This window comes from Leopardus geoffroyi, chromosome D2 (assembly GCF_018350155.1).
Source record: "Leopardus geoffroyi isolate Oge1 chromosome D2, O.geoffroyi_Oge1_pat1.0, whole genome shotgun sequence".
In the NCBI taxonomy this organism is placed as follows: Eukaryota; Metazoa; Chordata; class Mammalia; order Carnivora; family Felidae; genus Leopardus; species Leopardus geoffroyi.
Window position 1 is genome coordinate 71,720,847 of NC_059334.1, and position 22,844 is coordinate 71,743,690.

General features: G+C 55.5%; 1 protein-coding gene across 7 annotated transcripts in view; it reads right to left on the minus strand.

The window, feature by feature from the left end:
- Window positions 1-327: 327 nt before the first annotated feature.
- AFAP1L2 (actin filament associated protein 1 like 2) overlaps window positions 328-22,844 on the minus strand; it is a 100,378-nt gene continuing 77,861 nt past the window's right edge. For 3 of the 7 annotated variants that reach the window (XM_045439011.1, XM_045439008.1, XM_045439012.1), the window contains 14 exons: window positions 19,436-19,641; window positions 18,122-18,301; window positions 14,997-15,086; window positions 13,226-13,310; window positions 12,579-12,683; window positions 10,112-10,323; window positions 8,372-8,517; window positions 7,673-7,784; window positions 6,807-7,043; window positions 6,550-6,724; window positions 6,135-6,290; window positions 3,684-3,877; window positions 3,447-3,569; window positions 328-2,568 (listed from right to left, as the gene is read on the minus strand). In XM_045439011.1, coding sequence (XP_045294967.1) covers window positions 2,542-2,568; window positions 3,447-3,569; window positions 3,684-3,877; window positions 6,135-6,290; window positions 6,550-6,724; window positions 6,807-7,043; window positions 7,673-7,784; window positions 8,372-8,517; window positions 10,112-10,323; window positions 12,579-12,683; window positions 13,226-13,310; window positions 14,997-15,086; window positions 18,122-18,301; window positions 19,436-19,641 — 2,048 coding nt within the window. In that variant the 3' untranslated portion in view covers window positions 328-2,541. The remainder of the gene's footprint in view (window positions 2,569-3,446; window positions 3,570-3,683; window positions 3,878-6,134; window positions 6,291-6,549; window positions 6,725-6,806; window positions 7,044-7,672; window positions 7,785-8,371; window positions 8,518-10,111; window positions 10,324-12,578; window positions 12,684-13,225; window positions 13,311-14,996; window positions 15,087-18,121; window positions 18,302-19,435; window positions 19,642-22,844) is intronic. The other 4 variants (XM_045439010.1, XM_045439014.1, XM_045439009.1 and 1 more) reach the window with 2 other exon arrangements.

Sequence of the window (22,844 nt, forward strand, 5' to 3'; positions counted from 1 at the left end):
CAAGCCGTGAGATCATGATGTGAGCTGAAGTCAGACACTTAACCTCCTGAGCCACTCAGGCATCCCTAACTAACTAGAATTTAAATAAAAACTTGAAACTAGTGGCTCAGTTGGTTAAATGTCCGACTTTAGCTCAGGTCATGACCTTGGCTCAGTTCGTGGGTTCGAACCCTGCATCGGGCTCTGTGCTGACAGCTCAGAGCCCGGCTCACTGCCTCGGATTCTGTGTCTCCCTCTCTCTCTGCCCCTCCCCCTGCTCACCCTCTGTCTCTTAAAAATAGAACATTAAAAAAAAAATGTTCTCCTTGGAAAAATTAAAACAGTGCAAATAGGTCATAAATTTTATTTTCTGAATGATCCTGATTGCAGCCACCTTGCTAGACGCTCTACTCCTGTTGTTAATTTGCTTTTCTAGAAAGGTATTTGTAAATAATCAGTCGTATTTCTTCCTTTTGATATTTGTGCTAGTACCTTCTCATGTCGTTTTGCATTGTCTAGGGACCTCCAGAATAATGTTTTAAAGAGTAGTGGTATCTGTTTTTGGACCTGAAGCGATCTCCCATCATGATGTGTTATTTTTGTGGATTACTTTATCAGGTTAGGAATACTTCTTTCTATTCCTGGATTATGAAGAGTGTTTATTAGGAGTATTGAGATTTGTGGTATGCTCTTCTGTTTCCTTTGAGATAATGTTCTTTTTCACATTTAATCTGTTCATATCATAAATGGCCCATTAGTATAGTTTTAATCGTTGAACCACCGTTGCTTCCGTGGATAAACATGACCCGGTCATGCTGCATGAGTCTTTAAACACTGTTGAATTTCACTTGCCAATATTCGGGGTTTTTTTCATTTTTGTCCCCAAAAATGAGATTTGGTTTTTCTTTGGTGATTTGTGTTGGATTTTTGGCATCAGAACTACGCTAAAACTTGACAAAACGGAAAAGACATACTCTTCCAACTTAAGGGCCTTTTACGTTGTCTTTTTATTAGCGATTTCAACGAGCCAGATTTTGTGCTTTTTAAAATAAGCGCATTCACGCATGGAACTTTTCGCTCCTTAGGCAACCTTCCAAGTATCGGTCCGTTTCTTTGCCCCAAGCATGATTTAGGAGTGTGTTTAACTTCCGGGCGTATTGATTTTCAGTCGTGTATCTGCAGAAACCGATCACACAGGTTTCCTTTAAAATCCTTTTTAGCCTTACTGACGCTGGGATCACACTGCCATCAGTTTTTACTGCACGTAGTTTCAAGTCTAGTAGGTAAATAACCAAGACGTTGCCCCCTTGAGGCAGAAGTCACCAGGCACTGCCCCAAATAATTCCGTGAAATAACAAGGAAAAACCCAAAATACAATTAACGTTTTATTAAAAAAAAAAAAAAAAAAAAAAAATCGAACTCATCACTTGGTAAAGGGCACCAAGCGTATATAGCACAAAGGAAATAAATGCCCTGGGATTAGAAAGACTGTAGAAATCAGAAGAATTTTAGTTCTCAGGAACCAGTGTTAGAGAACGCTGATTGATCACCGCCCCCCACCCCGCCCCCGAAACGAGGCAGAAATGACAGATGAAATGTTTCAATCGGTGTTAACAACAGACACATCAGAAGAGAAGACACAGAAGAACAGCACTGCCAATTTTAAGAGGAGAGAGAGTCACCCCGAAACAAAATTCGCCACCTTCTTCACGGAAGGGGCCTGGACATTACGCAGAACTTAAATAACTTTTCCCTTAAAAATGGCCTGGCCACAGGACGGAATCTGTAAACGCTGGGTCATCTTTTCTCCTATGGTAACGTAAAAAGTCCGATCTCAAAAAGATACTTTCAAATCTCAAAAAGACACTTTTCGCTGTTCTAAATTACAGGATTTTAAACATTTTTTTCCCCCTATATAACACAGCATCACTTAAAATTTTATTTAAAAGCAATTGATTCAGGCCTGCTTGAGGCTGGAAAAAAAAAAAAAAAAAGTCCTGAACTTAGTGGGGACCTCACCTCAGCTTGGTCCCAAATATTCTCCCCTGTTCCTGTTTTTTCAAAACATGTCACGGATGGCTTTACACAGGTGGTATCGAGGCTGTTTTAAAACCACGAAAGACTGAGTAGGACTTGCTAATGTTGGAGAGAAGACCCTTGGATGAGAGGTGACAGTCCAGAGTGCAGGTCTTCTCGGTCACCAAAGCCACACGACCAGTGGGTCAGGGTCCTGCTACCTTGACTTCTTTCCCACCAAAGTCTCACCATCAGAAGCTTTTCGCTACTTACAAAGCTTGATACAGCAGTTGATGAAAACTCCAAAGAAGAAACACAGAATACACCTGAATACAACAATGGATTGTTTCCACTCAGTAGACCTAGGTCTCCAGAGAAGCCCTCTTTTTGTTGTTATACATTATTTCCTTTGGCTCTGAAGACGGACAGTGCTCTCCACCTGTAGTACCATAGTCCTTTTTTCTTCTGAACAAAGAGACTTTAATGAAGCAGGATTGTCACCAAGGTCCACGATGGCAGGAAAAGTCTTTAGATGAAACTCGTTGCCTAACTTGTTCCTTTCTTCTCCCATTCCTAGGGTGGCAAATACCAGCACCACCACCCGCCCCCCCCCGCCAAAGAAGAGAGTTAGTTAACATTGTTCTGTGTATATGGAGGTTGCTACAGGGGGTAAGAAGTAATTTTTTTGAAGCTTAGAGGCATTGGAGACGGTAATTGTTGTCTGTTCACAGTTTGGGGCGCACGTTAAGAGATTCGGAGACCGTGGCACAGCGGAGCATGCTGGGAGTGAGGGAGCAGAGCCTCACATGCTCACGTGGATTTAGGAGTTAGTCATCGGTGCATGTGCCCCCGAATCTCTCTGGCAGGTAATCAGGACAGAAATAAGGAACGGAGTTTGCCACCAACAAAGGCAGCTCGGGGCATGGTCTTTCGTAGGCGGAAGAGACTGCTAACACTTTAGCCCTCAGGGAGAAACCCAGCAAGGGCACTCTGTCCTTGCTTACACCTTACCAAGCCCTTGGCCACCCGCTGGCTGGGGGGCTTTAGGCAAATCCTATCACCTGTCCCTTCAGTCTTAGTGGCAGAAGGCCTTTAAGAATCACTGACTTCCTGACTTGGAAACGCACCCGTCACAGCTTGTCTCTGAACTCAGGCTATCACCCTGGACTCTACCGGGTAACCACGGGTGGACAGTTGCAGGATCAAGGGTCCTCAGGCTGTGACCGGTAAGAACGTTTGGACCAAGTGCCCGCGCCTTTCTGGTTGCTCAGGGCCGAAGACGGAGCCAAAGGCACAAGGAAGCCTCAGCCCCTGCGTGAGAGCCGAGGGCTCAGAGCTGGCGCCCAAAGCGGGGGGACGTGCTACCCTAGGCAGACGAGGGACCCCGCCTTAGTGACAGTTCTGCCGTCCACGGGTGGCCCCGCAGGAGGCTGGGTGTGACCGCCGCTTACCTTCGCTTTCTGGAGGACGGTGCCTTTGCCCGTGACCATGACCGAAAGAGGCCTGTTCTTGAGCGCGGTGGCAGAGTTGACCGGGGTGCAGTCGGGGGCAGGGGTGGGGGTGGCAGCCTTGGGCTGTGGTGGCGAGAGAAGAGCGAGGGCTGAGCCAAGGGCGGGGCACCTGACCCGCCTCCCCCAGCCCCGGCCGCAGAGGTCGTGCAGGCGGCCGAGAGGAACCCCGCCGCTCACCCGGGGGCTCACGTTCTCCAGGTGGGTGGTGTCCACAGTGGTGCCCAGCGTCACGGGCCCGGCCTCTGCCTTCTTCAGGTTGTCCTTCACCTCCACGATGTTGAGCTCGAGGTCCACACGCCTGCTCTCCTCGACCCTGCACTCCTCGTCGATTTCCTTCAGCTTCTGCTCCAGGCTGGCCAGGACTCCCTTGTCTGCAGAGAATTTATCCGGCTTCAGGGGACAGAACCCGGTGGATGTGGCCCACAGTTCTGGCTCCACCACTCAGGGTTGGGGCCTGCGTGAGCATTCCGCAGAGGCTGGGGAAAGCTCTAGGGGGCAGAGAGCTCTGCCTTCATAACAGGGCATAAGTCAGAGGCCAAGGTCCCTTCTGGTAGGTTCTTAGCAGGTATCAAAACTGAGGGCCCCTATTGTTATAGCAACTGCCCAGGGAGGGAGAGAGCAGCTTTATTACTGACTCTTGGAGGATGCCTGTGCTGTTCCCACCTGCCCCACGCAGTCCCCTCAATCCTGCTGGCACTCGGGGCTTCTCTAAGCCGAACGGAGTGGTACTTTCTCAATCCTGTTTTATTGTCACCCTAGAGTTCTCAGATTGGTGCTGTAGCACCAAGAAATGCTGGCCTAGGAGCTCACGGCCAGGGGGAACAACGGTGCCATGTGTGTTCAATAGAGAGTCCTGAGCCAGCAGCCACTGGAATAACTTGGCCCTGTTTCCAAGTCTAGGGTAAGCGGCTACCTGTCAGCCCTTGTCAGAGGACAAGCAGTCACAGGGCCCACTGTTCACGGAGAAAAAGCTGACAAAACGTTAAAGATGTTTTTGGAACCGGAGTCCTTGTTAGCAGTCAGTATCGCTACTTTGAGAATTACTTTCTTCAGGTCTGTGACTTACTAGCCTAAGATCTTCAGGGCTTACTTGCCAGGAGAATACAGTAAAAGTTTTCTCCTCTCCAGAAAATCCCCCTAGAAGAGAAAGGGTGGGGGATCCCCGGTTCTGCACCCCCAGCCCGGCTTGCTCTCCAGGTTTACAAGGACTGTGGCCAGTGCGCCTCTGGTCACGCTTGTTAGCGCATGTCCCAGCTCCGTAGGAAAGCCAGCTACTGTCTCCTTACCCCTGTGCGCTGGCAGCCAAGACCACTGGACCTTTGAAACCAGTAGTGCAAACTGATAGATTAGGGGCTGCCTAGGGATGGGAGGGTTGGGGGGAGACAGGGAGTGACTGCTAATGAGCGTGGGTGGTAAAAATGTACAGATCTGTACAGATACTAAAAATCACTGACTTGTACGCTGTAAATGGGTCCATTGTATGATCTGTGAATTGTAGCTCAGTAACGCTATTCTAGAACAAAGACAGTGGATGACTTTGGTGGAGGAGGGTCATGGGGGCACAGTCACATGCTAAGCTTCCCGGGAGTCTCTGGGTTTGTCCCCAGACCTGCGCAGACCAGTTGTGTTGGTTGGTGCAAGTCTGCAATTTAAACAGCAGATAAGCACAAAGATGGACTCTATGAAAATGACGTAAGTGCTTCGGAAAGATCCTATAAAAGGCAAGTTTCTAGGAAATGACTGCTGACTGGTGGGAGGAGGATCTAGAAAATCATCTACAAGGAGATTTCCTGGCAAGTGTCTTAAATGTGTGTTCACTAGAAGGAAACGAAGTCTGGGGCGCCTGGGTGGCTAAGCGTCTGACTCCGGCTCAGGTAACGATCTCACGGTTTCTGAGTTCACGCCCCACGTCGGGTTCCGCCCGCTCAGCCCAGCGCCTGCTTCCCAATCCTCTGTCTCCCTCCCCTGCTCGCCGGCTCTTTCTCTCAAAAAATGGAATAAAGAACTAAAGAGATCAAGCCCGGACATGATGGATGCCGCGGTGCAGGTGTGGTTAACACAGGAAAGGTGACCCGGGACTCCCGTTGGCTGGCCTACACCTCAGCCAGAGGCTTTGGCACTCCATTACAAGAGGGAACTTTTTTTAATGGCTATTCCTGAGAGCGAGACAGAGCACAAGCGGGGAGGGGCAGAGAGAGAGGGAGACACAGAATCCGAAACAGGCTCCAGACTCTGAGCTGTCAGCACAGAGTCTGACACGGGGCTCGAACTCAAAAACTGTGAGATCATGACATAGAGCCGGTCACTTAACTGACCCACCTGGGCACCCCAAGACAGAATGTGCTTTCAATGAAAATAAAACATGGCGGCCTAAATATGCAGTTTTTAGAGATTTCCTCCTCCCACCGGTTTTTTTTCCACTCCCTCCTGGTCCTGTTGACGGCAGATCAGAGGGTCTCTGTACAGCATAGCAACATTTCAGACAGGATGGGGGAAGGACGTGGCAGGGGAGCACCCACCTGCACCAAACACCGATGCGGCGAAGGCTCGCGGGCCCGCAGGCCCGGTGCACAGATCCAGATTCTTCCCCCGGGAAGCCCACACCCCTCCACCTGGGAGGCCCCTTACCTGTGCATTTTAACAGGGTCTCTCTCAGCTCCCGTTTCTCTTTCCGGAGCTGAGCCAGGTGCCCCCGGATTTCTTCCTTCTTCTTCTCGAGCCTCTCCTTCTCCTCTGTGTACCGCTTCACCTCGGCTTCTGTCCTATTCTTGCCCAGTTTGATCTCTACAGACCCACAGAGGAGAACCCCCCAGGTCAGCCAGGCTGGGACACAAGAGCCAGCCCAACCCACTGTGCAGGCTCAGACACAACCCGGCCTGGCAGGGACAGACAAGAAAAGTGGGCCCACGCTTTCTTTGCTGTGTGACTTTGGGCAAGTCCCTTCACCTCTCTGAACCTCTGCTTCCTCGTCTGAAAGGGAAGGAACTGGACTAACTTCTGCAAGCCACTTCCAGAACATTCCACGCTAATCTAGCACAGGCACCTGCAGTGGTCACCCTCAGCTTGTCCTTCACAGGCGGGCTGGCCCCCGCTGGGGGGACGGCCGTAGTGTCGGGGCAGCTCGATGGGAAGGAGATCTTCTGCTGTTCGGTCTGGATTTTGACGGTCGTGAGTCTCCCGGAAGGCTCTTCAGACTCCGGACTCTCCTGCCGCGTCTGCTTTGGGAGAAGGCGAACACGGCTCAGCCGGCCCAGGGGCCGCGAAGGCGAGGCCGGCCCACCTGCTAGAGGACAGCCTTACCTGCAGCTTGGGGTTCTCTGGAGGCTCTCCGAGGGGCTCATCTGGGGCAGGGCCCGGGTCTGCAGGGAGAGCCTCGGCTGGGGGGTCCAGGTGGGATGGCAGTGGGGAGTGGGCCCGGGTCTGTGCACTGCTGGGGCTGTGCAGAAAGGACTTGACAGGTGTGAGGTCCAGGTATACTCGGTCCGGCGGGGGCTCGCTCAGAGCGTCTGTCACAGGGGCGGCTTCGAGCGTTTCCACCTGCAGAGGAGAGACAGGTGGCTTTCACCACGGCCTCTGCTCCCCGGGCTGTGGAGGGGGCACCGGACCCGCCTCCTGTCCCTGCCCCGCGCTGAGGTCACAGAGACCAGCCTCCTGGGGAAGTTTCCACTGAGCTGGACTTACAAGGCCAGGGTGTGAGCCCTGGATTTGCTGTTCAGGAGGTGGGAGACCCAGGACATAGCACTTCCTGCTCCAGAATCTCCTTTCTGTAGAGAAAGGGACTAGCGGTGCCTCTGACCAGGCGGTTAGGATTCAGTGAGAGAATCCGCAGAAGCCCTTAGCACGGCACAGAGTTCAATGCCCAGGAACTGGAACCTGCTGTCACTATGACTATTCAGCATCAGTGTGGGCCTCAGTGGTTAACGGTGTCGCTGCTCCTGATCCCGACGCCACACCTCCCACCCCTCATACTGACCGGCGTGGTTGACCAGCTACGTTAGCTGGACCAGTCCCCAAGCCAGGTACGCTGCACAAAAGATGGCCTTATTGCACTAGGTTCCTGCACACCGCAGGTGACTGGGAACCTGCCAGTCTTGGGGACAACCTGCCGATCTCTGGCACTGAGGTTTGGTGGGAGGAGGAGGGGAGAGCCCAGCCTGTGTCCTTACCATGGCCGTCAGCTCCGACACTTCCACGTCGTCATACAGCATCTCCTGGCGGTCCTGGCTGGGCAGGCCATCGATGTAAGTGTTTGGCTCTGAGAACTTCCTCTGCATCAGTCTGGAAGAGCCGGCAAGATACAGCAAGGGGAGGATCAGGGCAGGGTGGCCCAAAGCCACCCATCTCAAAGGACCTACGACAGCAGCCCAGGCCAGCTCCGCCCCCCTCTCGGTACCCAGGAAAACGGATCCCGTTGCAGCGGCTGGGCCAGCTCCCACCAGAGCCACCTCGGCATCCTGACCCGGGACTGCTTCTCCCTGAGCCCAGTCTGCTTGTCTGGAAAGCAGAACGAACGAACCCTGCTTATTGCGGAGTGAGCCTATCCCAGCAGGGGAGGCAGGACGAAGTGCTGAATCCACAACAAGGAAAGGGGACGGTCAGGAGAGGTTCCGACTCTGCCCCGAGGAGCTGGAGAGCGTCCATCCAGGCCAAGGGCACGTGGCTGCCCCCGGCCCAAGGCCTGGCTCAGCTCCTAGCTCTCAGCTGCTCCCGGGGCTTCCTGCTGCTGGACAGAACGGGGCTGACCCTGAGTCCTCAGCTGCCGCCCTGCCTGGCGGAACGGGCCACCAGAGGCCAGTCTGGGCCCCAGTCTTGAAGCGGTGGCTGGGAATGGGAAAGCGTGAAGCAGAAGGCCCCTTAATACTCACAGCAGAGAGGTTTTGGCCGCACTCACGATACAGGACACCCTGTCAGCATCCACGTAGTCGTAGGTGAATTCCTCCGGGTCTGTCTTGGAGCCTGACTCAGAGAGCAGGAGGCCTAGCCAGTGGCCCATTTCCTCGGAAGACTTGGCCTGGGGGGAGGCCGAGAGGCATGTGAGCAGCGCTGGAGTGTGTCCTCCGGTGCCCAGCCCTCCCGGCCCCGGGGCCCGGCCGGCCGGGCAGGGCCCCGGAGAGAGCCTGGGGCCATGCTCCCTCACTGCCACTAGCTTCTCTCATCCCGGTGAGTCCAAATAACATTTCCTGCCACTGGGGATAATGCCACCTCAGTGACGCCGTGGACATTTGTCCCGAGGATCAGATGTGATTCACACACGTGTATTTCTAGAAGGCCAAGGAGCCCGGAGAGAACGATTAACGCCATATGCATTTGAGGTCGACACCTCTATTTTATCAACGGTTTGTCAACCTAATCCACACATACAAGACTGAATCCCTAAGACATAACAAAATTCGAATTTCATTTCCAGTTTTACTACAGTCTTCCAAGAAAGGTTCTCTTAAATACCTTCCTTTATACCAGGTCAGCTGGCTCTAATAAATAACTAAATAAATCCCGGTGAAGTTGGAGCCCGTTTTTTTTTTTTTTTTTTTTTCCCCCAGGGGACAATGCATTCTAATCAAATATGTACACTGGGTATCTTTTAAAATGCCAACATTGCTTCTTGCCTTCCCCTTCCGTCCTTCCCCGACCCAGCAGCCCAGCAGCTGGAGGGGGCATCTCGAAATCCGAATCTGAGCCCACCACCCTCCCCTGAACCCTTTTGTTCAGGGCCTCCCTTTGTATGCCAGTGGTTGTACCTCTGAAGGTCAACCCTCCCTCCCTCCCAGCCTCCCAACCCCGGCCTCCCCCCCACATGCAGGCTTCTGCACACATCACAGCACCCCCCACCGCGGCTTTCCAGCAACTGTAAGTAATCCACTGGGTAATTCGTTGAATAACACCCCAGTCTCACGCTAGAATCCCAGTTCTGCGACAGCCTGTCTTGTTCACGATAAAACTGTACTGAGTAGATACCCGTCAACAGGACAGACGGGTGGATACAGACACGCTTGTCCCTGGGAAACAACCTGCGGAGCTTTTAGCCACCAGAGGGCAGTATTGGAGCACAATCTGGATGAAGACCCCGGCGTAAAGGACTAGGTGACCAGGGGTGAACCACGGGATGTTTCTTTGCGTGTTAAGAAGTCTGGCTCGGACCTGCCCCTGCTCAGTGCAAGGCATGAGGTCACCTCTTATTTTTGTAAATGGAACAGCACATCACACAGAGGGTGGGGAGTGGGAGACAAGGTATCACAAACCTCGTTCTTGCCCCAGATAAGCCCTAACAATCGTCCCCTCTATGCACGGGGCCCCATCTGGTGATACACAAACCAAACCCACTGTGAATCCCCAGAAGGTTTTTCAAGCAGCTCAGGGAGTTATAAATAGTCCTCCTGCCCTCAGGGCAGGAAGTAACTCATTGTCCCTTTCCTATAACACAACCACTCTGAGGTCAGAAAGGGAGTAGACAATTTTTTTTTTTTTAAGCGCAAAGAAGTAAAATGCAAGGGAGTAAAAATACCGCAGGGCTAGGCTGCATCTCCAAACAGGGTGACGGTCCGCAGAGCGCAGCAAACAGCCCAGAGCCCCGCGCCCCGTCGCCCGCCCCCGCGGGCCAGTGGTACCTCGAGCTTGGCCAGCTCCTCGCCGTGGTGCAGGATGCGGAAGGAGTAGAGGTGGTCGGGGCTCGGGTCTGGGACCACCTCACAGCCCAGCAGGCTGACGGGCTGCTGGGCCACCTTGCTCCGGTTCCGGTCCAGGTAGAAGTGCAGGTGACTGTCCCTGACGGAGCACCAGCGGGACTTCCACTGGCTGTTGACCAGCACGTTCAGGTAGCCTGCCGGAGGGGACAAGGGTGTCCGTAGCTGCCACCACCTCCGGGCCTCCTAGAAGCCCCCCCCCCCCCCCCCCCCCCCCAGAATCTCAGTTCCAAGACCTGTCGCGCTTCGCCATAGGTCTGTCCCGAGGGCAGCGAGCCGTGTCGTTGACTAGAGCAGGCGGGCGGTGCGGGTGTACAGGACGAGGCCCCCTCACCCTCCTACCCCGACTGGCAGCCGCCCTCCTCACCGCCTCTGGTCACTTAGGCCACGTGCAGGAAGGTCCCCGGCCAGGGCCGCCTCGCTGCAGGTGCCGTCACGCGCTGACCTCCACAGCCCTGGTTCCGTCACCATCCCCGACGGACAACCTTTCCACCACTGGGCCTCGGCTGCCAAGTCCTCCTCCCTTCTGCCGGCGCCCTCTCATCCTCCCCAGTGCGGCTGGCCTTGCTGGGCCCTGCCCCGGTCCTGCACTCCCTGCGAGGCCTTCCTTCAGAACCCCTGGATCCCAGAGCAGTGAAACCTGTCTCCGCGTCAGCCTCCCCAAGCGGACCCTGGGCTTCTCAAGGGCACGACCTCTGCCACCTTCACCTCCGGCGCCCCGGGCGCGTGCCCTGTGGCCTCCCCACCAGGGAGCCCCTCTCTCCGTGGGCCAGCAGAGGCGGCCAGCGCTGGGGTGCATCCGTCACGCAATCCTTTATTGTTCTCAAACGGTTGCAAGTATTGTGTGTTCCGCTTCCCGAGGACACGCCTTCCCCCTGCCTTCCACTTGGACACATACGGAGCTGACACCATGGGCCAAGCACGGCCTTGTCCCCGGGGCTACCGAGATGAGTAAAATCCAGTCCTCAGGACCCCCTGCACGGCCCGTGGACCTCTCTCTGGGCTGCTCCCCTTCCCAGAGGGACCGGCTTACAAAGCGGATACCTCCTCCATCCTAGAGGATTGGAAGCTGTTCTGAGCCCTAACTGGGCTGAACTAAGCCACGCAAGCAGGTCACGGAGCCTGGCCACCTTCCGGCCCACCCAGTGCGGGGCATACCGTGGGGATCATGAGTCCCTCAAGGCCACGTGGACACCGCCACAAGGACACCTGCAAAGTAGAGGAATCCAAGGCCAAGCCCTAGGAATTCTGGCTCATTCAGGCGGTGCCCCCACTTGTCTGTCGCAGTTCTCTGGACCACGGAGAACTCTGGGTCAAGAGAGCAGGGAGCCCAGATGCCACATCTTGAGGAAGAGAACAGCTCTGTGCTCTGGCACCCTTCCCTAGCCACAGGGGACAGGAGCATGCTTCCCTGCTGAAGGGACTTCCAGCAATAATCCAGTCACATCTCCCAGTGGCTCAGTGAGACCAGGCTTCTGTGCCAAACACTGTGCCCCCTGAGGCTGCAGGGGCTGGCAGAGTTGGGCCACTACCCAGTGCCCTGGCCAGAGAAATAAGAGGCTCCAAAGGTGAGGGCCCCTCTGCTGATTTCCTGCCCCACCCGTCTACTCCGCCAGCCTCAAAAAACCACAACGCAACTGGGACTCAGGAAAGGAGCCCAGGGCTGGGACATGGGTTCCATGAGGAAGAAGAAAAGGCCTAAAGGTGGATCATAATGGCCTTCAGGCTCCAGAGTGATCGCAAGGAGGCCCAGGTGGGGAGCCAGGACAGAGGCTCACCCAGGATGTTTTCTGGGAAAGGCCTCAGTTTCCTCAAGGCTGAGAGGGGAGGAGAGATGATGTCTATGAGCCTAGCAGCACCCATAACGTCCTCTGTACCCTTCTGTCTCTCCCTTAATGGGGTCTCACTGTCCCCATCTCAGAATCATTGCTCGTGCCCAAGGATGCCACCTCACCCTGTTTAGCTCCTGCCCGACCTTCAGGGCTCGGGCCTGATCTTGGAGTGGGAGAGGTTCTTTCCCTGAGTCCTTACAGCTGTGACAAGGGCACAGCGTGTGGTTTAGGGGTACGAAGCCACCATCACTCCTGCGCCGTGAGTCGTCAGGGCTGTGTCCTCCCCCTGCCCGGTCCCCTTCCCCTAGCCCTGCTTGCCACGCTCCTTCAATATTGATCAAATAAAAAGAGCACTGGGGAGACAGCAATCAATTACCAGCACTTCTACAAAGGACCCAGCACTGCAGCAAAGACAGAGTCTGGTCAGGCATAAGGAACGGCCTGCAGCAAAGGTAAACAGAAGCCAGGAGCGACAGGTTCGCCGTCGCCCAGAAACGTTTAAAGCAAGACCGAAAATCTCTGCCTGTGCCGTGACCGTGGCCTTCGGCTACGGTTCTTACTGGATGTCTCGAGGGACCTGTCCGGAGGCTCCAGCGAGGTAGACTTCTTCCGGCCCAGATTCATTAGGTTGCTCAGTTTGAGGCCAGTAGAACATTTCTTCTTGACTGTCAAGATGAGAGAGAAACCCATCAGCACGGCACACAGCCCACCGAGGCGTCCCGATGAAAGACAGAAAGAAGACCAGACCCGTTCCCACTCCCTCTGCCCCTCCCTGCGTTCGGGCACACACGTGTTTGCACGCACACGCGCGCCTGCCCCCCAAACCAGGATGCACGGCCCAGAGTCAGGTGCCCCTAGAATCGCACATTCACGAGGGGCCCCCCCCCAGCTCCTCTCACAGAACATGTCAGCCCTCGAGAATCTCCGCGGACTCTTGGCTCAGAGAGATTGGGTCCGGGGTTAGCAAACGAGAAGAGATACAAGAATATTCTAACCCCAGCAAATTCATAAAACGTGACCTCAACGAGGTCATCTCTCTCTTTTTCCCGGATTTGTCAGCTGTGTCATTTCCAGGAAGTTTCTAAGTTGGAGGCACGTTGGCAGCAGCTGTCCAAACCCATTAGGGTTGAGCCACACGGCCACGTCTCACGGCGTGGGGTCCCATCCCCCCTCCCAGGCCTCGGCTGAGGGCTACAAGCGTCGGTACCATCTTTGGCCTCTGGGACCTCAGGGTGGCCATCTACGGAGCTCCCATGTTCCGGGGCCGACCCGTACTTCTCCGTTACATCTGGCTGTGGAAAAGAGGGAGACAGGTGAGTCATCTTGTCTGGGAATGGTTACCTCAGGGATCACGGTCTAAGGGAAACTGATAGATAGCTTTTGGGTGTCGGCTAGAGGTTCCTGGGGAGTCTGGGTCATCGATGGGACACTGGCCACACTTCCCTTGGGCCTTCTGGGGGACATGCCTTCACCTTCCCTTTCGCTGCCCCATCCCAGAGACCCTCCTCTACTTCAGGGCCACCACACATTCAAGTTTACAAGTCCTCAAAATGCTATTCCACCTGATGCAACAGCAGCCCCGTAGCCAGCGTGAAAGGCAGGTGGCCAGCTCTGGGGCATCAGAGTTGACGTCCCAGCCGAAGCCTGCTGTCAGGCTGGGAACTATCCAGACAGGAGCGTGAGCAAGGCTTTTAAGAACTGACTGTGCAGGGGCGCCCGGGTGCCTCAGTCCGTTGAGCATCCGACTTCGGCTCAGGTCATGATCTCGTGGTTCATGAGTTCAAGCCCCACATCGGGCCCCGTGCTGACAGTGTGGAGCCTGCTTGGGATTCTCTCTCTCTCTCTCTCTCTCTCTCTCTCTTTCTCTTTCTCTCTCTCCCTCCCTCCCTCCCTCCCTCCCTCTCTGCTCTTCCCCTGCTTACTCTCTCTCTCTCAAAAAAACAAAAAAAAAAAAAACAAAAAAAAAGAAGGGACTGTGCCACTAACACATCACTAACCCATCAGGCTTCAGGGAAGGGCCAGCTTGCCTGCACAAGTTCAGACCACGATTTGAACCCTGGCTGGAACGCTCTCCATCCAGGCCTGGTGCTTGACTTACAAGCCTCTCTGGGCCCTGCGGTGCATGTGTTTCAAGAGGGATAACATCCCCATCTACAGCCCTGGGGCTGCTAGGGGACTAGAGACTTTCCAGAAGGGTGTGCTGGCCGCCGCTGCTGTTAGAATGTGAAGCACTCAGAATATTCCAACCAAGCTTCTCCCAGAGAACCGCTTCCTCCAGACCCCTGGGTAACAAGCTGAGGGTCTCCCAACCAACGGGACCGGCCTCAGGCAGTGGCTCGAGGACTGACATGCGTGACCGGGTTACTCCATGAGGAATGGCCGGTGCCTTCCGGATGAACGGAGCGCCTCCTCCCTACTCGAGCCATCCGCGCACCCTCTGCCCTCTCCCCTGCCAGGGCAGGGCCGCCCAGGGTGAGACCCAGCGACGCTGCTCTGTGCACACCCGGGCTCCGGGGCACCTACCTGCAGATTCTTGGGGACACGGAATGGGAAGCCTCAGGCGATGGCCCTCCCCTCGGCCAGCACTTGGCCCTTAAACTGGGGCCCCACAGCTCCGTGCGAATGAGCAACAGAGCCCCTCTGGCTGGAATCAACCCAGGACGGTTCTCCCAGCCCGGAAGCTCTACTGAAAGTAAGTGCAAAACAAGAGCCTCATACCACGAATTTCCCTGATTAAGAATGGAGGGCACGCTGACCTTTGTTCCAATCGGCTTCCTGCGCCCGAGCAAGAAAACATTTCGGGTTTGTATCGACTTCCTCAGTTTTCCTGCCAACCTGGGAACCACTGCCCTTATCCCAGCATCGTACGTTTCCCACTCATGGGGCTGAGGTGCGAAAGCAAAGATCTGTTTCATGCTTATAACGTTCACGGAGGAGAAACAGGACAGCACTCTCCTCCAGGCAGGACAGAGGCTTACTTTCGGGCCGCTCAGGCGCTGGGCGTCTGGGGTGTACTGATTTCCCTCGGGCGCTCCTTCTGCAGGCAGGCCACTCACCTCCTGGATGACCTGAAGGAAGAGAGAGCCGTCAGCGGAGTCGCCTGCTGGTCGGTACTCACAGCCAGATGGCAGCTGGAGCCCCTGGAGGGGGAGCGGCTGGAGGCGACAGGCGACGCGCAATTTCCAAGGGACGGAGACCCTGCCTCTCACCCCTGGCACCGGGCAGCCTGCGGTGGGGGCAGCCCGTTCTGTGGGCCCACTCCCCTGCAGACCCCCCCCCCCCACGTTCCGCTGGTGGCCGCTTTACCGCAAAGCCTAAAGATGCCCCAAGCCGCCAGCCCTCAGCTCTGCCAGCCCCCTCCCTGCCCTCATCCTGGGCAGGATGGGCCGTTCGGCCGCGGGTCTGATGAAAAAGTGCACTTATCAGCTGCCCCCCCCCCCCCCCAGGCTTTTCGGGAGCCATGGAGCTTGCTGCGGAGAGCCTCCACGCTGCTCAGGAAGCAGGCCTGCCAACGGCCTTGGTCCGGCACTGGCTCTCCATCCAGACTCACCTGTCACAGTCCACCCCCCCGGAAGGAGCCTTTTAACTGGGGGCGAGCGGGGGTGCTGGGCTGGGGGCACCAGGGTCAGAGGCGGCTCTGGCCACTCTCAGAACCGCTGTTCTGAGCCCGGAGCCACTTGGGGGATTTCCAGAGGGTCAGAGCCCCGGGCAGCCACCAACAGCCCTCTGGGCTCAGCAAGAGTACGTTCAGAGACCCTCCCTTTTCGGTGGCTGCTTAGAGCAGTTTACAGAGACAAGTTCAAAATGAGAAAAGCCGAAGAACAAAAGGAAGAAGGGCGGTGGGGACGGGGGAATACACAGCATCTCTCGCCTCTCCCATGGACTCCAGTTCGGGACGCTGGTCCACACGGCGGACCAAACGTGCAACGTGGTGCCGTGGGAAGAGGGCAGCACCGGAATCGGCCCGCCAGCTGCGTGATCACGGGCCGAAGCTTCAGTCACCACGTCTGTGGGATGGGACGACACCGACACCACCGGGCGGCTGTGAGGACTCGGTAAAGGGCTCGGCACAGGCCAGGCACGTTCATTACCATCCTCATTAGCTGGGGCCTGGATCTGTGGACCCCTTCGCAGGGGAAGCATGCTAAGCCTGGAGTCCAGGCTCGAGGGCTTCTCTGGGGGACCCCTGCCTTGTGCTTTCCTTTTCTGGGGTTCTCATCCCATATCCGCATTTCCCGTTCACCGCCACCTACTGTCCCTACAGCCAGGCCCATCTCTGTGCTCACCTGACCAGGGAGGAGAAGGGCCTCTGTGAAGGCCCACAGAGAGGCTGTGCCTTCTGAAAGTATTCTTGTCTTTGAAACCACTGGCAGGGGTCTCAAGATGAGGGCATGAGAGTTGGGAAGGGAGGCTGGGGTCAGAGAAAGAGAAGGTGAGTGTAAGCAGTCAGAGGAATAGCACTGGGAGCAGGAGGAGTGTGTGTGTGTGTGTGCGCGCGCGTGCGTGCAAGTGTGTGTGTGTGTGTATCTGCAAGTGTGTGTGCGTGTAAGTATTTGTCTGTACGTACATGTGTGAATGGAGTAGAGGGCAGCTATGGTGAGTGCCCCTACACTGGACATGCATCAGTGCGGCCGTGATAGAGGAGGTGGGGAGGGAAGGAAAGAGGAAGGGAGGCAGGGAGGGAGGGAGGGGAGAAGGGGGGAAGGGGGGAAGGAGGGAAAGATGGAAGGAAAAAAGGAAGGAAGGAAGGGGAGAAGAAGGGAAAGGAAGGGGGAGGAAGGGGTGAATAAGGGGGGAAGGAGGGAAAGAGGGAGGGAAGGAAGGAGAGGGAAAGGGTAAGGAGGGAGGTAGGGGGAAGAGGGGAAGAAAGGAAGGGGGAAAGGAGAGGGGAAGGAGGGAAGGAAGTGGTGAAGGAAGGGGGAAGAAAGGAAGGGGGGGAGGGAAGGGAAGGGGGAAGGAGGGAAGGAAGGAAGAAGGAAAGAAGGAAGGGGAGAAGAAGGGAAAGAAGGAAGGGGAAGAGGGGGATAAGAGGGGAAGGAGGGAAAGAGGGAAGGAGGGAAGGAAGGAGAGGGAAAGGGGGTAAGGAGGGAGGTAGGGGGAAGAGGGGAAGGAAGGAAGGGGGAAAGGAGAGGGGAAGGAGGGAAGGAAGTGGTGAAGGAAGGGGGAAGGAAGGAAGGGAGGAAGGGAGTTTGGAAGGAGGGGGGAAGAAGGGAAGGGAAGGGGGAAGGAGGGAAGGAAGGAGGGAAGGATGAAGGAAGGAAGGGAGGAAGGAAGTTTGGAAGGAGGGGGGAAGAAGGGAAGGGGGAAGGAGGGAAGGAAGGGGGGGGGAAGGAAGGAAGGGAAGGGAAGGGAAGGGAAGGGAAGGGAAGGAAGGGAGGGACGGACCTCTCTGGCTCTGGTCTCACCAGGGGTCCTGCTGGGTCTGGAGATCCCTCTGCAGCTGTGGGCCCCTTCTTGGTGCAAACCTCATACCTTCTGGAATTGTCATGCTTATTTTTCGTATGGGGCAAACCAGGCTTCCTCATCACTGGGAGCTGTACCGTGTATCTGTAGGCAGAACTGACCAAGGCCATTTGTGATGATAGAATAGGGGGCTGCGGTCACACAGCACCGGGTTTGAGACCCAATCCTGCCACTCACTGGCCAGGTGACCTCCACTGGCCATCTCCCTCTGAGCCTTAATGACCACCCCTGTCAAATGGCAGTATTAACATCGTCCAGCGCCCCCCGCCCCCCCAGTGTGGTTAGGTGGGTTAAGTTCGCCAAGAGCACAGGGCCCATGGTAAGTGCTTTACACGTGGCTGTGCTGTCGATTCTTCCTTAATAAGGAGGCTCGTGGTGCCTCTCTACAGGCCAAAAGGCAAACGGGTGTCCCCAAGGGCCCAGCTCCAGGCCCCGCAGCAGGGTGCCGTGATCCCTTCGTTCCGAATGATGGCTACCACCTGGAACACGGGAGCCCTGGGAGTTTGAAGGACTGTAGATCCTTTACCCTTGACAATGGCCATCCCTTGTAGAAAAAGTCAGGGAGGCAGAACTGAGGAGCCCCCGGGGAGCCCGCAGGGGAGCAGGCCCGTGTCCCCCCCCAGCCCAGTGCCACCCTCACCCTGAGCCACTGCTCTGCTTGGTCCCTGCTCTGCAGGCCGAGCACGATCACATCGGCGTTCATGGGCGTGATCTTTAGCTTGTGCTCCTTCTTCCGCACTTGCTTTTCCTTGTGGATGACGCTGCTGCCCACCAAGTTCACGTCCAGCTGCGGGCTGTGGTCCTTGGAGGATTTGTAGCACTAGAAGGGAAGAGAGACGCTCTGAGGCTTTGCCAGGCCTGGCGGGGTTCCGCAGCGGAGGGGCCGCGGGCACAGCAGGACCCCCGGGACCTGGGCGCTTCCCAGCAAAACCAAAGGTGCGGACCCGTGGCCTCGAATATCAGCAGCTCTTGTTCTCGGCACCAGAGTGACCAGGCTGATTGCCTCCCCTCCCACACCCCTCCTCCTTGCCAGTCCCGCCCAGGGATGCCCCAGACCCCGCTTATCCATGCTGCTCGAAGGTCCCTGTAGGCCTCAGCTTGCTCCTAAAAACATCCTCTGTAGCCAACTCTCATACTTCTGGCTGGACTCACTCACTTCCCCGCCTGTCTACATTTCTTGCTTAGCGCCCTCAGGAAGGGGGCCGTAGGGAACCGAGACTAAGCTTCGTATCTGCTCAGTTCAGAAAAGGGTGTGTTAGTGAAAAAACACGGGGACTTGCTTCGCCTCCCAAAATACTTGGCCCCTCAGTTTGTCACAGGTATAAAGGGCGTCCTCACGGGGCTGCTGAACAGGCTTACCAGAAAGAACATCTGCACAGAATCGGGCATGTTGTGAGTGGTGAATTAAGGGCACTTATAATGATTCCAAGGAACTGCAAATTAGGACATAAAACTGTGAATTTTAATTTACAATCACAGGAAACAGGGCTGTGGTCAGAGTAACAGCTTCTGATTTCCTTAGGGGTTTTGTCTTATAATCAGTAATTCAAAATACTGTGACTTCTGAGACGATGCCTCTCATTCTAGTGCTGCACAGGCGAGTGCAGTAGCCAGAACTGGGGCTGGGGGAGTCCTGACCGTGCAGCAGGGTGGGGTCAGGATGGGAGGAAGGAGCCCTCAGGCCGAGGGGACAAGACTCCTGGAAACCGTCTACGGGATGGGACTGGGGGCAGGGAGTGGTAACCCCAGCCCCCTCTGAATGACAGATGAAGGCTACTAGACCCTTTTAGTTGAGATAAGGCACTTTGGTTCACGCAAAGTTCTGCACACGATTTTGGGTTAGGAAGCGGAGAAAGCCTCCAGACATAAAAGGCTCTGACCGCCTAGTACCGGGGTCCATCTCCCCAACTCCCCCAAAGAGAAAAGACCGGAACGCAATGAGAGACCCACTGACCAGGAGCCTGGTGTCCTTGACGACGCATAGCTGCTTGGCCCACTGTCCCAGCCACTTCTTGCGCCACAGGAAGGCACAGATGCGGGCGTCGCGCATCAGCTCGATGCCGGCCTCAGGCGACGGCCACTGATAGGGGGCCGACTTGCCCTTGCTGTTTTCCTCTTCGTCGTAGGACTCGTAGGAGCTGCTCACTGCCTCTCCGTCCTCTGCAAGGAAGAGCCACGGGGTCACGGACCCATCGGGCAGGGGCCATTCCGAACGTGCTCCGTCCAGGAGGGAGGGCAGCAGGCAGGGGCGGCCAGCGGCCCTCCAGGCCGCAACGCACCTGCCTCTCTGTGCCCTTGAACCAGCCTGACAGCCACCAACCACAGACCTGGGCAGGCCTGGCCCCCAGATGTCCTCAGTGAAGCTTCCTGGATGCTGCTTCTGGCCACAGACACGTAACTAAAACCAGGAGTCTCTCCCTTTTCCTCCTCAAATCTGTCACCCCAGACTCCGCAGAAACCTCTGATGAGACACTGCCCACAGGCGACTGTTCATGCTTCACAAGGCCAGTGCCCCCCCCCCACCCCCCAGGGCCTGTTTCTTCACCTAAAGGAAGAAGCAGGGGGTGAGCCTAGCAACAGGCATTCTATGGGCCGCAGGAAGGGCTCACCATCTGAGCCCAGGCTGGGCACGTGCTGAGCCTCCCACAGCCGCCTGCCCAGCGGGGCCTGCTCTGTCCCTGGTCTTGTCCTGGGAGTGGGGGGGGATGGGGGAGGTGGGCCATAGCTTCTTAGGGTGAAAGAAACCGCAGTCGGAAATGGCTCTGTGGGGAAGGCCGGCCGGCCCCCTCAGTCACAGCCCTTTCCCAAACCCACTTCCAGCCTCCCCAGACTCTGCTTGCTCTCCCCCACCCACTGCACACCTCCCTGCACAGACAGCCCCTTCTGCTGGCTTCCATTCCTACCCTTCCTCCGCCTCTGGCGACCAGCCCACCTCACGCATGTGTTCCGTTCAAGAGAATCCCCAAGCTCACCAAGCACAAACTGTTCGCTTCTGTACACGCTCCACGTGCCTCAGTTTCTGTCCTCCCCCCGGACCCTGTGAGAGTTGCTCTGTTCTCTAGGCCTCGCTGCGCTATTCAAGATCAACAAACGCTAGGTGAAGGACAAAGTCAGTAAAACCCCAAAAAGCAGGACACGGAGAAAAGAGAATCTCAGGATCTCTGGTGCAATCGCTGCCTCGGCACGCAAATCCTGTCTGTTGGAATCTCGGTGCTGCGCTGGCCTCTGCTTGATTTCCCCCCTGGATGGGGAGCTCACTATCTTATGAGCACTGGATACCTCCTTCTATTACTGGGTAGCGATAACAGAAAGTCAGGCCGCTATCTACTCCCCCGGGACTTCTACAGACATGCTCTGGCCCTTTGCGTCGCAGTGAATACACCTCCTCTACCCTCCCCCTGATCCCCTTTGGAAAAAAGTCAGCCTACTATCTGCACAGCCGGGGTCCTACGTACTAGGGAAACAGCACCACCTCTGAATCAAAACGTAGAAAAACGGAATGAGGCCATGGCCACAGTTATTCCAGCTCCAGCGCCAATGAAAATGTGCTTTACTATTCCTAAAAACAACACCGTCGGTATTTTAACACCAGCTTTCTTTAAAAGCAGTGTGGTACTACTCCCTTTCACATCGTCATAAAAACGTGGCACAGTTCATAATTTCACACCTATTAAAGAAGCAAAGATTGAAAGCCGTGGCGTAGCCAATGGGAGAGCCAAACTCTCCCACTGCCGGTAGGAACATACAGGAACGCAGGCCTCTCAGAAGACTACCCGGCAGCTTGTTGTTTTGTTTCGAGAGCCATAAACACACCCATGCCCTTTGACCCCCACAATCCCAGTCCTGGGAGTTGATCCTAGGAAACTAGTTTTTTTTTTTTTTTTTTTTTTTAAATAAAGAAGCGGAGGGTGGGGGAGGTTACATGCGTCAAGATATTAAATCCGGGGCCATTTACAGTCAGCGGAAGGAGAGCAGGGAGGTGGGGAAGCATGACTGCATCCACTCTGGAGCATGCCCTGCGACAATCATCAAGGAGAACTCTGAAGGCCAGTCCTCAGCCCAGTAAATAGGATCTAAGTAAGAAGGCCCAATTAAACTGATATGTGCGAGCTTTTATACCCACAGCTCGGTACTGAAAGGCAACAGGGAGAACTCAAGATAGCTGATTTGACCAGGTGGGAGGAGCAGGGTGATTTTACTTGAAAAAAAAAATGTCAGGGCGCCTGGGTGGCACAGTCGGTTGGGCGTCCGACTTCAGCCAGGTCACGATCTCGCGGTCCATGAGTTCGAGCCCCGCGTCGGGCTCTGGGCTGATGGCTCAGAGCCTGGAGCCTGTTTCCGATTCTGTGTCTCCCTCTCTCTCTGCCCCTCCCCCGTTCATGCTCTGTCTCTCTCTGTCCCAAAAATAAATAAACGTTGAAAAAAAAAAAAATTAAAAAAAAAAAAATGTCCTCATGGTCACTGCGGTATTATCTGTACAATAAGTGAAATAAGAACGATACAATGTCACTGGGATGCCTCCTTCAGTAGCAAAACTTAATAGAGGGAGGCCACCGAGTTTAGCACGAAGAAGTGGGCCGAACCCCCTCACTGGTTGTGCTTCTGGGGTCCCCCAGGTGTTCCGTGGAAAATTCCAACACCTGTCCATCCACTCCGGGGCGGTCTGCGGAAGCTGAGAACAAACAGCAAATCGCAGTAGCTCAAACTACCTGCAGCCACACCGGGGGAGCTTGGGGCAAATGCACTGTAACTTCATTTATCTCTAAGAGCGATCATGACACGGCCGTGAACGTAGGGCAGTCTTAAAGCAGGTACTTGGCGGGGCGCCTGGGTGGCGCAGTCGGTTAAGCGTCCGACTTCAGCCAGGTCACGATCTCGCGGTCCGTGAGTACGAGCCCCGCGTCAGGCTATGGGCTGATGGCTCAGAGCCTGGAGCCTGCTTCCAATTCTGTGTCTCCCTCTCTCTCTGCCACTCCCCCGTTCATGCTCTGTCTCTCTCTGTCTCAAAAATGAATAAAACATTAAAAAAAAAAAATTTAAAAAAAAAAATTAAAAAAAAAATAAATAAATAAAGCAGGTACTTGGCTTCCAGGGGTCACGGGACGAACAGGAGTGACAGGCAGGATGCTCGGACGATTCCATCCCATTTCTGCACTCCTGGGTGGACCGCACCCCAGCATGTGCTGCTGGAGGTTTTGGGGAACAGAGGGCAGAACGACCACGCGGCGTTCTGGTCCTTGGCCCACGCGTGCGGATGCCAGCTGTGGAAGGCCGAGTAAGTCTCTCCTTCCGGAAGGATGACACATGCCGTGCACATGCAGGACCCATGCACAAGGCCCATGCACAGGGCCACCCTCGGGGCA